At 57.4% G+C, this 13,359-nt stretch overlaps 5 protein-coding genes across 5 annotated transcripts; 3 read left to right on the forward strand and 2 right to left on the reverse strand.

Moving 5' to 3' along the window:
- Positions 1 to 505: 505 nt before the first annotated feature.
- Positions 506 to 2,270, forward strand: B0I36DRAFT_394569 (uncharacterized protein; the record flags this gene model as incomplete). The annotated part of the gene is made up of 4 exons (XM_046161505.1): positions 506 to 512; positions 541 to 839; positions 903 to 1,470; positions 1,516 to 2,270. The coding sequence occupies 4 exons, from the start codon at positions 506 to 508 to the stop codon at positions 2,268 to 2,270; spliced, it is 1,629 nt and encodes a 542-aa protein (XP_046006268.1).
- Positions 2,271 to 2,764: 494 nt separating this feature from the next.
- Positions 2,765 to 4,701, reverse strand: B0I36DRAFT_253004 (uncharacterized protein; the record flags this gene model as incomplete). The annotated part of the gene is made up of 2 exons (XM_046150722.1): positions 2,765 to 4,030; positions 4,099 to 4,701. The coding sequence occupies 2 exons, from the start codon at positions 4,699 to 4,701 to the stop codon at positions 2,765 to 2,767; spliced, it is 1,869 nt and encodes a 622-aa protein (XP_046006269.1).
- Positions 4,702 to 4,954: 253 nt separating this feature from the next.
- Positions 4,955 to 6,470, reverse strand: B0I36DRAFT_276395 (3-isopropylmalate dehydrogenase). The gene has a single exon (XM_046151393.1). It carries the CDS (start codon positions 6,341 to 6,343, stop codon positions 5,189 to 5,191), a length of 1,155 nt encoding a protein of 384 aa, XP_046006270.1. The 5' UTR covers positions 6,344 to 6,470; the 3' UTR covers positions 4,955 to 5,188.
- A 534-nt stretch (positions 6,471 to 7,004) lies between these two features.
- Positions 7,005 to 8,049, forward strand: B0I36DRAFT_253255 (3-oxoacyl-reductase; the record flags this gene model as incomplete). The annotated part of the gene is made up of 3 exons (XM_046150744.1): positions 7,005 to 7,511; positions 7,649 to 7,722; positions 7,866 to 8,049. The coding sequence occupies 3 exons, from the start codon at positions 7,005 to 7,007 to the stop codon at positions 8,047 to 8,049; spliced, it is 765 nt and encodes a 254-aa protein (XP_046006271.1).
- An 824-nt stretch (positions 8,050 to 8,873) lies between these two features.
- B0I36DRAFT_35112 (glycoside hydrolase family 61 protein) lies at positions 8,874 to 10,348 on the forward strand. The gene is made up of 7 exons (XM_046156984.1): positions 8,874 to 9,073; positions 9,150 to 9,283; positions 9,363 to 9,391; positions 9,471 to 9,586; positions 9,680 to 9,897; positions 10,031 to 10,075; positions 10,160 to 10,348. The coding sequence occupies exons 1-7, from the start codon at positions 8,959 to 8,961 to the stop codon at positions 10,169 to 10,171; spliced, it is 669 nt and encodes a 222-aa protein (XP_046006272.1). The 5' UTR covers positions 8,874 to 8,958; the 3' UTR covers positions 10,172 to 10,348.
- The last annotated feature ends 3,011 nt before the right edge of the window (positions 10,349 to 13,359 follow it).

The following is a 13,359-nucleotide window of genomic DNA, read 5'->3' on the forward strand; positions in this document are numbered from 1 at the left end:
TTTCTAGTGTAGCGGCGGAATTCCCTGTAAATCCTGTTTGAACATCGCCAACAAGCCCCGATTCTGGATTACCCCATGTACGAAAGCACAATTCATGGCCATCGTGGAAGCGGGAACAATCTTCCTACGTAAGAACAAGGTTCCCTGTACAACTCGCGCTTACTGACGATTTACGGGCAGACCTGGCCAATGAGGAGATTTCTCTGGTTAAATATGGAGATCCCCAGTCGCTTTTCCTGCAAGTCCATTCCCACAAGGCGAAATTGGTGGGCGATCCAGGGCATGGCCCTGCCTTTGGCAAGGATTACTTCTCGCATTCTCATTGTCCTTTTCAGTGGTCTGTAGACTGTTGGACCAGAGCCTTCTATACGTTTCTAGTACGAGACGTGGATCGACAACGCCGTATTCCGAAAAGTTCACCACTCTCGAGCTCTAACATGGGCTCATATAAAGTTTTGCAGGACCACAGACAGGTGACCTTGGGTTCAGGGACATCCCGATCAGAATGGATAGTAAGTCTCTCAAAACACTAAAGTCCAGATCAATCACTAAGGGAGCATAACACCTTGAGACTCTGTTATTCTTCGTATGATGGCGCAAGTGCCGTTCAAGACGGATGGAGATGCCAAAGCTGCAAGGAACACCCCGACCTCATGGTGTATCTTGCCAAATCGGTATCCTGGGCTGTCTCGCGCTGGACCGAGACTAGTCTTTTTAAATATCTGCAGGGGATGTCCAATAACATTCACAAACGCTCTATCGATGAACAGACAGAATACATCTTCTCTATCCTCATGGTTCTTTATACGCTGCGGAAGCGCTCTGAGCAATTGATTTCAGTGAGCCACCCGAAAGGCCATCATCTGGGATAGCGCGAAGTGATGCTAATATGCCATGAGCAGGATCACTCAACTGAAACAGATGAGGCATTGGTCGCGGGTCTGCTTGATCGCCAGCACCGTCTCCAAACCGCACTCTGGGTGTATTGTTCGATCACAATTCGCAAAATGCCCAAATGGTCAAACATCTGGGACAAAATCCAGCGCCGTTTGCCGTTTGTCTTTGGCAGAGAGACAGCCAGAATGCTTGACGAGAATTTCGAATGTGGCGTCGCCTGCTTTCGTCCCAGGGCTGCTTGGATTTCCAAATCCGCACAACGCTACATTGAGATATCCAAGCTTGCGGGAATGGCTAATAATGACGTCCACGAAGACACACAGTCCATCGCGATGGAAGATTTCCTGGAATTTATTGACTTATCACCCAGGTCCCAGCTCGACGTTATTTGCCGTTCCCGGGACCGATATGCTTCAGGGGGCTCACTGACGGCGACATCGTCTGACGAAGGACGGGCTGCAGCGACAAGCGCCTTCTTGACACTAGCACGTCTCAATTTGGTGTGGAGCGAAGACTGTCACCCACGTTTCCGTACAATGTATCTCGAGAACCTCAATATGTCCCTGGTCGTGCGTAAGTCACAGATTCTCGCCTATCGCCTCCACCAGGCAATGGCAGTCCATTCCTCCCCCGAAGATGCCCTGCTTGAGATCTATCGCCTCGTTTGGGACGCGAATCCAAGTGGTCCTATCGGTGAAAGCTATCTCGCTCAGTTCCGTTGGAACACTCGTTCCGGTCAAAGATGGACTGAGTTGGAAGACCTAGTTGGTCCTGAGGTGATTCTGCTGGGGAATCCTGTTCAGCCTTTTTTGCACGGCCATCGCTCCGTCACTCTGAGCATTTCTCAAATAGTCGAGTTCGCGAGCGATACAGAGTTCTCGCAATTCAAGGCCGCCATATCGTGTCACCTTGGCTGGCTCCCAGACGCCTGTACCAGACTTCGTGGTGTTGGACAAAAGATCATGGACTACCTTTGGGTTGATGATACTGAAAGCCAAGAGCGTCTTGGACTCCAGATCAAGAATGCATTGACAGAGGTTTTCGGCACAACGGCGATGGTCAAGGAAATCTCTGATTCCGATGAAAGGGTGTTGAAGGAAGCCCTAGTTGCGCGAGGACGACGTCACGATACAGACATTTTTCCAGCTAAGGTTCGGACGGACATCTGGTCATACATTGTTCTTAGTGTACCAGGTGTCGGGGTTCAGCTCTTGGACGATGACGGAAAGAAATCGCCTTTTGACATGGGAGAGGCGAAATGCCGGGTAGACTCATTCGTGCGTGATGAATATGCGGATTGGCCTAGGCATGAACTAGAGAGGTTGAGGGAGTGGACAAGGGGGGCAGTGGAAATCCTCTATTCGGTCGAATAGATCTTTTGTAGGGTACAACGTTTCTGACTAAACGATCGGATTGCAACCGTGGGCGCTGAATGGGTTCGCTATTCGTGCGCTTCGTACCTGTCTCCTAGGGGCATCTACTACAGTCTCGACGTTCTCAAACACCAGCTAGTAGTTCAGGCTCATTCATCACTGCCACTTCATTTTTCCTCAGGAGCAACCTATGCCACGTCATTTTCTCCGTCGTGCTCTCCAACAGTACCATTGCTTCCTTCGGTGGCGAAAAAGTCGGAAAGTCCAGTGTTGCTTGACTGTATGCCGTTTGGTCGAGGAGAACTACTCTTGCACAAGGATGATTGGGAGCACGGACCACAGTATGTCAAGACGAGGACGCCAAGTGCACAATCTGAAACGGCTAGTACCCAGGTGGTTGCAGTCAACGACTGCCATGTGAATTTGAATCGGTCTGGGTGACTGCGATCTTCGTTGGGCGCGATTTCGCACTCTGTCCTCCCAGGTTTACATGATTAGGCATCCAGCTGGGAGTCAAACGTCCCAATTGCGGCCACCACAGCATCGGGGTCCTCGAACACCATCCAGTAACCGAGTCCCTTTACGACTTCAAGCCTACTCTTACTCAGAAGCTCCTGATAACGCATCGCGCTCTCAACCGTGCTCTCTGCATCTTCACTCCCCACGAGAATGTGCACCGGGCACCGCACCCGCGAGCTTTCGTCCAGCTTGACCACATCATAAGCGTCCTCGGCACCAACTGCATCACCGCCAATATTGCAGCGAGCCAGCGCCTCAACACCCTTCGCATACCCCTCCGGGTCTTGACTGAGCAGGGAAAGCCGCACTGCCGTCTCAACCAGCGGCTTGGTCTTTCCATTCGGAGCCTGCCCTGCCAGTGTCTCTTGCAGCACGGCGTCCACGACAGCAGGAATCCCCTTCTCGCGCACCAGGGCGGCTCGGTCGAGTAACTTCCTCTTGGCGCTTTTCGTGGCTGGTAAAGCTGGCGGGCTTACCAGAATCAGACTTTTGACCAAGGCCTGGTTCTGTGCGGCAAACTTCAGCGCGATAAGACAACCCAGCCCATGCGCGATGATTGTTACAGGTGCTTCCGGGGTAGCTCCAGCGACAGACTGGGCTAGAACCTCCAGGTCGTCTGCCAGGGAGGAGATTGTAATTTTGCTGAGCGGGTGTGTGGGCGTCAGGCCGTGGCCTTCAATGTCGTAGGTGTGCAGGGTTGTCTCAGTGGGCCAGGACATGGAGGAGATGAGGGGCGTCCAAGACTCTTTTGTCGCGCCGAGGCCGTGGACGAAGATGGTGTTGTTGCTGGCCTGGGTGGTAGTGGCACTATTAGGACGGCTCTGTAGATATGACACGGGCTTGCGGTTGATCGTGGTCAGGCAGCCCTCCTTGCCATGCGTGCGGGCGCCGTTGGTCGCGGTGAAGGCCGTCTGCTCATTCACACGTGCGCCCGTGGCATTAATCGCGCCTCTCTGCGCGACCTTGTTCGTCAAGGTGCCTAGTCCCGTCACGGAGATGGAAATCTCATCTCCCGGCTGCAGAAAGATTGGAGGAGTCTTGCCAATGCCCACACCAGCCGGGGTTCCTGTGGCCAGGACATCACCGGGCTGCAGGGTCTGTCCAGCGGACAAGGTGGCGATGAGCTCTGGGATGGAGAAGATGAGGTCTGCCGTGGAAGACTGCTGGCGCAGTTCGCCATTCACATGTGTCTCGATATGCAGTACCGCGGGGAGGTCTTCTTTAGGCACAGCCACGGGGCCCTACACATCATAATGCGAAGTCAGTCGACAGGAAAAAGAAACAGCGTGGAAGGATAGTAGAAGCCCACCATCGGACAAAACGTGTCGGCCGACTTGCCAATGTAAAACTGCTTGTGGCCGCGCTGCCTCTCGCGGGCCGTGATGTCGTTGATGATGGTGTAACCCCAGACATGCTCCCAGGCATCCTCCTGGGCGATGGGGAACCCAGGCTTGCCGATGATGACGCCGATCTCGCCCTCGTAGTCGGCCGTGGTGGTGAAGCTGTCGTCGTGGCAGTGGATGGGCTCACCGTGGGCGATGATGGAGGTGGCCCGCTTGGTGAAGATGACGGGGTGGCTGGGGCGGTCGACCTTGTCAGAGCTGTCGTAGCCAGAGCTGTTGAACTCCTTGGCATGCTCCATGTAGTTCTTGCCCACTGCCAGCACATCGCGGCCCGTGAGCGGCGGCCGGATGGTCACGGCGGAGAGGGGGAGAGGTTGGCACGCATGGCTGGGGATGACCTGGGCTGCATGGACAGAGCCGGCCTCGATGAGCTGGTAGAGGTTCTCGACGGGGTGGCCGGATGCGAAGCTCAGGGGCTGGACCGTCTGCAACTCCTGGTCGAGGTGGCCGATTTGGTCAACGCCTGTGTCTGGCCACGTAAAGGCAACATATTGCCGCCCTTGTGCCATATCTGCGACGACCTCCGCGCGGTATACGTCTCTATGTGACCTGTCCTACCCGACTACAGAGTTCGTTGCAAGCAAGGTGAGCATCGGGCACGTGAGGATTGGACAGGCGGACAAGCGCCCGGCGATAAGCCAGTACAGAGGTGGAGCGGCACGGGGGGCCCGTGCACGCCGCCCGTCGCCGGGATCGGAGCCGATGGCCGATTCGCGCTCCGGCGCAGTCCGGTGTATGTCCATGGAAGAGGACAGCAGCCCCTGTTACTGTACTGGCCCTTGCTACAGAGCGACAGCAGGATTTCCACGTCGAGTAGTACGATCCTCACCGAACTGTCCGTTTTGTACAGAGGATCGTGGTTTGGCGTGCAAGATGAGAGAACTAACTAGAACAAAGTGGTCATGCGTCTTCGTCGAAATCATCCATGTTCTTGCCCTATGAGGAAAGTACGCACTACCAGCTAGGCTACTGGTGGTGTACATTCATGCTCCCTAGTTACTTAGAAAGCATCTCCCGCAGTACCTCACAGATGGCAGCGCCAACCTCGACCGTCTTTGCACTCCCGCCCATGTCGCCCGTCCGGATCTCCAGCCCGCCCGCACTCTTCGCGTCGAGCACTTTTGTGACTGCCGCCTCGACCGCCGCCGCCTCCTCCGTCAGCAGGAACGAGTACCGCAGCATCATGGCCAGACTCAAGATCTGGCCCACAGGATTCGCGATACCCTTGCCCGAGATATCCGGCGCGCTGCCGTGCACGGGCTCGTAGATGCCGTTACACCGGCCCTCGCCAGGGACCCCCGAGATGCTCGCGCTCGGCAGGATGCCCAGAGTGCCCGTGAGCCCTCCCGAGATATCCGAGATGATGTCGCCAAACGTGTTGTCCGTGTGGATCACGCCGTTGAACTGGCGCGGGTTCTTGACCATCAACATGGCCAGGCTGTCCGCCAGCTGGTCCCTCAGCTCAATGTCCGGGAACTCTTTCTCGAACACGGCGTGCGTAACGCGCCGCCACAGCCGCCCGCTGGCGAGCACGTTCATCTTGTCGGCGCTCCAGACCACCGCGGGGCCGCCGCCGCCCTTGCCGTCCCCGTCGCGGCCCATAATCCGCGCGATCGCCGCGCTGACCCGGGCCAGCCGCTCGACTTCCGAGGCCTTGTACACCCACAGGTCGGACGCGAGGTCCTCCGTCTCGACCTTCTCCCCAAAGTACGCGCCGCCGCAGTTCTCCCGCACCACGACGAACTTGGTGCCCAGCACGAGCTCGGGCCGGATGGGGCTCGCATCGACGAGGGACGGGACAAACACCTCGCAGGGCCGCAGGTTGGCAAAGGCGTCGAGCTTGGCGCGCAGGCGCAGCAGCCCGGATTCTGGGTTTGGATGGGCTTTAGCCCACTCGGGTCCGCCAACGGAGCCGAAGAGCACGGCGTCGGCGGACGCGGCCTTGTCGAGCACGGCCTCGGTGATTGGGGTGCCGTGGGTGTCGATCGAGCAGCCGCCTGCGAGGTCGATGTCGCGGTGGAACTTGAGCCCCGGGCGGCACGACTCGATCACGTCGAGCACCTTGAGGGCCTCGGTCACGATCTCTGGGCCGACGTGGTCGCCCGGGAGGACGAGGATGTTGTACTCGCGGTACTTTGTGTCTGCTGCCATGGCTGCTTTGTGGCGACGGCCTATTTGGGTGCGAATCCCTTGTTGAGACCGAACTGATCTGGACAAATGTGATTGTTAATAGTCTGCAGCAATTTCGATGTTCACACGAGCATGTCGGGGAGTTGATCAGTGCTGTGGCTCCAGGCCGAAGTCGGGGCGGACCCGAGTCGGACACCTAGTGAGTGCGGGGAATGGGACGATGGTAGCCGGAGCCAGCCCCGACCAGAATGCTCAGTAATGGGTCAACTTTGGGACGGCATTGTCACAGGAAAATTTGCACGAGCCCAAGCAAAGAAAGCAGAAGGCTTCGTTCAAGAAGTGAAAATCATGTTTCGCTGTCAAGACCAAGGGCTCCAGTAGGAATAGAATACCCTCGTGTCATCTAAGACAGGTCCTGGCCCAACACCTGGAAGCCGAGGATCACCTCCTCTTCGCCACTGCCTCTTCCCCGCACCTGGCCGAAGACAGCCGCTCCCTCACCTTGGCGCTTCCGCATAACCCCACAGAAACTTCCGGTCTGGCCTCCTCGTACTTGAGCGGCTGGAGGGATACTTTTGGCGAAAGTCACATATCTCACATTACATTTTCTTACCATTGGTTCAGCCACTGGAGCTCATCACCAAGTTTCGTCCAGACCACAGACATCCACACCACTTCAATCATGGGCAGACTCGACGGCAAGGTCGCCATCGTCACCGGCGGCGCCTCCGGCTTCGGCAAGGGCATTGTGGCCAAGTTCATCGCCGAGGGCGCCAAGGTGCTCATCGCAGACCTGGCCGAGGACGCCGGCAAGGCCGTGGCCAGCGAGCTCGGCGGCAGCGCGGGCGCAGCAGCCTTCGCCCGGGGCAACGTGACGAGCCGCGAAGACTGGGCGAACCTGCTGCGCGTCAGCATCGACACGTTCGGCGGGCTCGACATTGTGGTCAACAACGCCGGCGCGTCGTACACCAACAAGGCCACCGAAGACGTCACGGACAAGGAGTTTGACCTCGTCTTCGACGTCAATGTCAAGTCCATCTACCTGTCGGCGAGCGTGCTGCTGCCGTATTTCCTGGACAGTGGGCGGCCCGGGTGCTTCATCCAGGTTGCCTCGACGGCTGGGGTCAGGCCCAGGCCGAGATTGACGTGGTACAATGCGTCCAAGGCGGCGGCTATCAATGCTACCAAGGTCAGTCAGTCACTTTATTGCGTGCTTGAACTGGGACGAGTATTATGGAGACGATCCACTGGCGGCGACGTGATACGCTCGGACGATGACGATTCCAAGGACCATCAGCTGACAAGCCAATGCTTATCAACGTGCAGACCATGGCCGTGGAGTACGGGCCCAAGCAGATCCGTTTCAACGCCGTGTCGCCTGTCATTGGCAGCACGGGCATGTAAGTAATATATCTCCCTTCACCCTCTTCTGCCGGCCGTTCTTCAGCGTCGCATTTCGCCGACGCGTCACATCGGGAACTTGACAGATCCGGAGAATGGGACACAAGAGCAAGCCACTGACATAGGTACGCGATGCCTACAGGACGCATCTCTTCATCGGCAAGGAGAACACGGAGGAGAACCGCAAGGCTTTCGAGTCGGTCATCCCGCTGGGCAGGGGTTCCACGCCGCAGGATGTCGCCAATGCTGTGACATACCTGGCGAGCGAAGAGGCCGGTTTCATCACGGGCGTCAACATCGAGGTGGACGGTGGGCGCTGTGTCTAGAAGATGAGACATTGTAGCAGATCCAGAGTGAATCAATGGATAGCGATTCTTGCTGCAGAGTGTAACTCTCGTGGCGTCCTCGCAGCCCAAACATGGAGGACATTTCCAGATGCGTGTCACGACATCGACTTCAAGACAGCGCTGTGTGTTATTAAGGCCCAATGAGTGCTGCTCACCACATTTTCCTAACCCATGCCCTCGGATAAGCGAGGGCAGCCACGTAGACGTCGGCTGCAACTCCCGCACGCACATGCCCTTGCGATCCAAACTGCTGCCGGATGTCTCACGGCCTAGATGCAACATCATCTACTCACATCAGAGAAAACCCGCACCAGAAACAAACCAGCTAAACATAGCCTCATGACCAGACGCCAATCAGAGCCCCAGAACCCCTGGCTTGGCGGTCCATCCCAGCGCAGACTCCCCACGCACCCCAATCTGGAGCCGTGCCTCCGCGATTGCCTATTCGGGCTTCTGTCTCGACGTGCCGGAGGCGACTCAACTGCTCGCCTTCACCTTACGACAGCGGGTCTGCATGGGAACAACGGCCCGGGGAGGTTTCTGCTTGGCCTTGTGCCCGCAGCTCGAGGCTTTGTTTCCCCATCCGCCGGTTCTGGCAGTCCGCCACTAGCTGCATCCCTTGTGCAGCCGTGTCTAAGTGGTTCTTCGGTAGCCGCATCGATCGTCCTCCGCGATAGTGCGGCCTGCACGTGCGGCGATGCTGAGCCGCTGCTCCGGTCGCTGCAACCTGCCGACTCATCGCAGGAGTCATATATAAGTTGGGAGCACTTTCGCGACTCTTTCTCGAAACTCGCTTCTCGATTCCAGGTCATCCGCAGCACGACGAGCAGCATCAACAGTCTTCGACCAAGCAGTCACCCACTACAGATCTACACGGACAAGATCAACATGAAGGTCGCCGGAATCCTCGCCGTCGCCGCTGTGGCGCTCGAGGGCGTCTCAGCCCACTACATCTTCCAGCAGCTCAAGGTCGCCAACACCCAGTTCAGCCTGTGGCAGAACAGTGCGTATTCCCTCTGTCTTGCTAGGAAAGATTCTTTGGAGCACATGGATGACCATGCTGACTATATGCTTGACAGTCCGCCAACACACCAACGGCAACTCGCCCGTCACCGACCTCGCGTCCAACGACCTCCGCTGCAACGTTGGCGCCAAGGCCGGCACCACCGCCTCGGTCAAGGCCGGTGACAGCTTCACCTTCACCCTGGACACTGTGTGTACAACCTTTCATCAACGACAGCCCAGCTCCTCGCATGCCTCTTGCACTTTTGCTAACCCTCTTGTCTGTCTAGGCTGTCTACCACCAGGGCCCCATCTCGGTGTAAGTATTGACTGAGATGACTGGACATGCACAGGTGCAAGCATATCGCATCAGCACACTGACTTTTTTGGGAATCCAGCTACATGTCCAAGGCCCCCGGCTCTGTCTCTTCCTACGACGGCAGCGGCGGCTGGTTCAAGATCAAGGATTTTGGTCCTACCTTCAGCGGCGGCTCCTCCTCGTGGCCCCTGTACCGTAAGTTGTCTCCTCCTTCCTGTCGTTATTCTACATCACCACACACACAGCCAAACTGACTGACGCGGCGCCCCCCTTCGCAACAAAAAACAGAGCAATACACCGCCACGATCCCCACCTGCATCGCCAACGGCGAGTACCTGCTGCGCATCCAGTCGCTCGCCATCCACAACCCGTGGCCCGCGGGCATCCCCCAGTTCTACATCTCGTGCGCCCAGATCAGCGTCACCGGCGGCTCCGGCGCCCGCACCCCGGCCACCGTGTCGATCCCCGGCGCCTTCAAGAGCACCGACCCGGGATACACTGCCAACGTGAGTTTCCTTTGTCCCCTCCGTCTTTTTGTTGACTTTTTGCGCTGTCTCGCAGCAGCTTTGAAAGCTCGCAGCCCAGCCCTTGAACGTGCATGCATGTATGCTGACGTGCCTTGGGGTTGGGGAAATACAGATCTACAGCAACTTCAACAGCTACACTGTTCCCGGCCCGACTGTCGTAAGTCCTTCTCTCTCTTGCTGCTCCTCAGGGACTGGTGATATCCCTCTTGGCGGGCAATGACGAGACTGACATGCATTCCAGTTCACCTGCTAAATGCATCGCACGCCACGAGGGGAGCACACACGCTGTCGTGACCTTTCCAATGTCGTCCAATTCGGGGGCACAATTGCTCACGAACAGGTAAAACACAATGGGGCGAGCGGGGAAAGGGGGGCAGAGCGAAGTGGACGTGTCTCCCCACGTCCTGGTGGCAATCAGCAGCAAGCAGCGTCTTTTCCTGCAGCGAGAAGGCCTCGTGCGTGCTGTTTGAGTCAAGCTTCAAGCCTCGAGGTGGAAACCTCTGACAGATTGTAGCCAGAAATTGAAAGCTCGAGCGTCGAACGAAAGTCCTCAATCCGCCTATGGGGGTTTTGTTGACGTCACCCTTCTCTATTCATGATTGATCAATGAGTCTGATGCCTAAGATGGATACTTGGCAGAGCGGTAGTCCTCCACCAGAATGGGCTGCCAGGGCTAGCCTGAGTGATTTATCACGCCGTGGCTCCTCGCCAACGGATAAGATGAAGTCAATCAGCTGGCTGTTGGAACGACGAGTGCGGCCTCCTCGAATGAATGCCCCTGCCTGCATTTCCAACACCAGGGACGAGTCGCAGCCTGCGATCAGAACATTACTATGTAGTCACTAGTTGTTATGCTGGCCGGGGCCCTACGTTGCCAGGGAGGCTAGCCGCTGCACCGTTGTGCCAGAGGAACAGGGAAGGTAAGAGCTCACAGCACGGCAGCCATCAGCGTGATGAGCATCCAGAGATGCCCATGTCCAAGAAGAGTGACAGGCATGCAAACAATCATCCTCGCGAGGGGGCTTAGATTGCCACATGGCTGGGGCGCGCCAATGCCCTAGGTGTAGGTGGGTGTGCTCGGCCCGCCGCTAGATGCATGACTACTGCACGTCAACCGGAGAGTACGTCTCAAGCTGACGCCTTTGCGATGCTTCACCCTCGGAGCAAAGCGAGGTCAGGAGCTGGCCTGCTCTGCATTAGGCAGTGTGGCGAAGGCTCTGTGATGCACCCCAATTACTTTTTCTAGCACATGGAGGCTGGAAATGGAGGTCGTAAGCTTTGCCTGTTCTAGCCTGTGCGGAAGCCAGTAGGATGAATGGCGGCGGCCTGTCCAAAGAAAAGAACAAAGAACAAACGAGTCCATGCAGCTCACGGTCAGTATCAGCTCGCTTCCTCCTCCACCTCCCCACAGGCCGAGGCAAATATGCAAGTATGTGTGATACACATTGACCTGCTCAGACACGGCCGCATCTGACAGGGGCCAGACATCACGCATTGGCGGTTCAGATTGCGGTGCTTGACCAACCAAGGCGCCACAAGCAGGAGCACAGGCCTTTACAGGATCAATAATTACGAATCTCCAACCAACCACTTTTCAGTGCCACCTTCTGTTCTTGCTTTTTATTGTTCAATAAACAATGCCGTGTGGCAAACTCCAGGGGCTCCACGCGGCTCGTCGTCAACACATGCGCCGTCGGCAGTTGCCGTGGGATCATTAACCCTCGGGCCCTGGGATGAGACGTGCGCGGGTCAGTCAGTCAAGCTGACACCTGCCTGACAAGGGGACAAGGATGCACCCCCATCACAGCAGCAAGGGGCCCCCCGAGAGATGTGAAGGGCCAAGGCCAATGCATCGTCCTGCATCGAAACAGGACCAGGGGGAGGGTGCTGAAGATGCACAAATCCCCGCATTGTCGAATAGCCTACTGTACTGTACCTACATCGTGGACCCAGGGCTGCCGCACCGCATCAAATTGGTGACTACCTAACCTTGGGGTAGGGAGGGCCCTTGCTGGTCTGGGGAAACCTCGGTGCAGCTCCTGGCCAGGGCTGAAGGGCAGCGAGGGCCAGGTCCCTGTCCGCGAATCTTAAAGGCAACGGTAAGGCTCTGTCAGCACGTAGTAACAGTGTTTGTGGTGATCGCAATCTCGACATTGACATGTGCGTGCGTGTCCGCGTGCACAGAGATCTGGATAATTAGTATGTACGCTTGGGCTCAATCGTCGCACTCCTGCTTTGGCAGTGGAGCCATGAGCACAATTTCTGGCCGCTTATGCGCTCTGCCTGCTCCAATGCGGGTTTGGGGGTCATTTGTGCATATGCCGCGACGGACGGAGCGCCGAGAGGTTGAAAGCCTAAGTGGCCGGGATGGGCTGAGAAAGGGCATCAGAGTTCAGGCCAGACCCGTAGAGGGCAGGGGAACATACAACCCACACGCCGGGGCCGTTCGAAAATGGTCGAGGTCTGGCCTCGACAGGCTGCTCTAGCGGCGCCAGAGAGCACTCATGGACGTTGAGCTAACACGCTGTCGGCGCGGCGAGGCGTCGTTTGGGGTCCGTAATGCCACCGACCCGAGGCACACAGACATAACAAGACCGGAGCATTTGCGCGCGGCCCGCGGCAGAAGCGTTCAGAGAGGGTGGGAAGGACGACCTGCACGAGCTTGCCGTCCAAGGAGTGAAGAGGCAGTCACTCACGGCTCCAGCCGGTAGGCCGAGCCGATGAAACATGACAACTACCAACATGTGGTATTATTACGCGGCAGCCAAAAGCATGCTCGATGCTCCAGGGCCGGTGTGACCTCACCAGGGATTGCCCCTGGCGGCACCACTGCATTGGGCCATCACGCCCCCCCGATGGTGGATGGTGGGGAGGACTCTTCAGCAGAAGGCCAGCAATGGTCAGCAGGACCCCTGGCTCCCCCTAGGGCAGCGTCAGTCATCAGCTCGGCTACCACCTCCGGGCCATCGGCAGCCCCTCCTTCTGGCACAAGCACAGACACACGCTACTGATCGTCAGCATCGAGCATGTGGCACCTCCCCCAAGATATCTGTCAGATTCACTTGGGCGGAGACCGTCCCCGAGCTCTCCAGGCGCAATTGCTGATGGGCCTTGAGTCCACCTGGGCGAGCTTCTTCTCCACCAGCACCTTTGCCGTGTGACTATGGCGCCACTATCCTGGCCGGGTGCTCTGATCTATCTGTGATTGCGGACCCGCACCCCTGAGAACCCAGCGTGCCTCGCGTGCCGCGGCACCGCTCCGGTAGACATCCCTGCTCGCCCTGCAACCTGGACGAGAGCTTGGTGAAATCCAGTGGGGCCTTTGTTTGGGATATCAGCGCAAGTTTCGCACTTTCCCTTTCCTTGGTAGATTCCCCGATGGGTAACGACCCACGATGGTCAGCTTGGTTATCGACTTCGGCTCTTCGCGCCCTTTGTGAG

The sequence above is a fragment of the Microdochium trichocladiopsis genome (assembly GCF_020744255.1).
Source record: "Microdochium trichocladiopsis strain MPI-CAGE-CH-0230 chromosome Unknown B0I36scaffold_11, whole genome shotgun sequence".
Lineage (NCBI taxonomy): Eukaryota > Fungi > Ascomycota > Sordariomycetes > Xylariales > Microdochiaceae > Microdochium > Microdochium trichocladiopsis.

What these genes read in the sequence shown, in the direction of transcription:
- B0I36DRAFT_276395 (XM_046151393.1), bottom strand. Translation starts at nt 6,343, where the DNA reads ATGGCAGCAGACACAAAGTACCGCGAGTACAACATCCTCGTCCTCCCG.
- B0I36DRAFT_35112 (XM_046156984.1), top strand. Translation starts at nt 8,959, where the DNA reads ATGAAGGTCGCCGGAATCCTCGCCGTCGCCGCTGTGGCGCTCGAGGGC. An exon ending in CACCAGGGCCCCATCTCGGT is followed by an intron (nt 9,392 to 9,470) that starts GTAAGTATTGAC and finishes TTGGGAATCCAG; the next exon opens with CTACATGTCCAAGGCCCCCG. An exon ending in ACCCGGGATACACTGCCAAC is followed by an intron (nt 9,898 to 10,030) that starts GTGAGTTTCCTT and finishes GGGGAAATACAG; the next exon opens with ATCTACAGCAACTTCAACAG.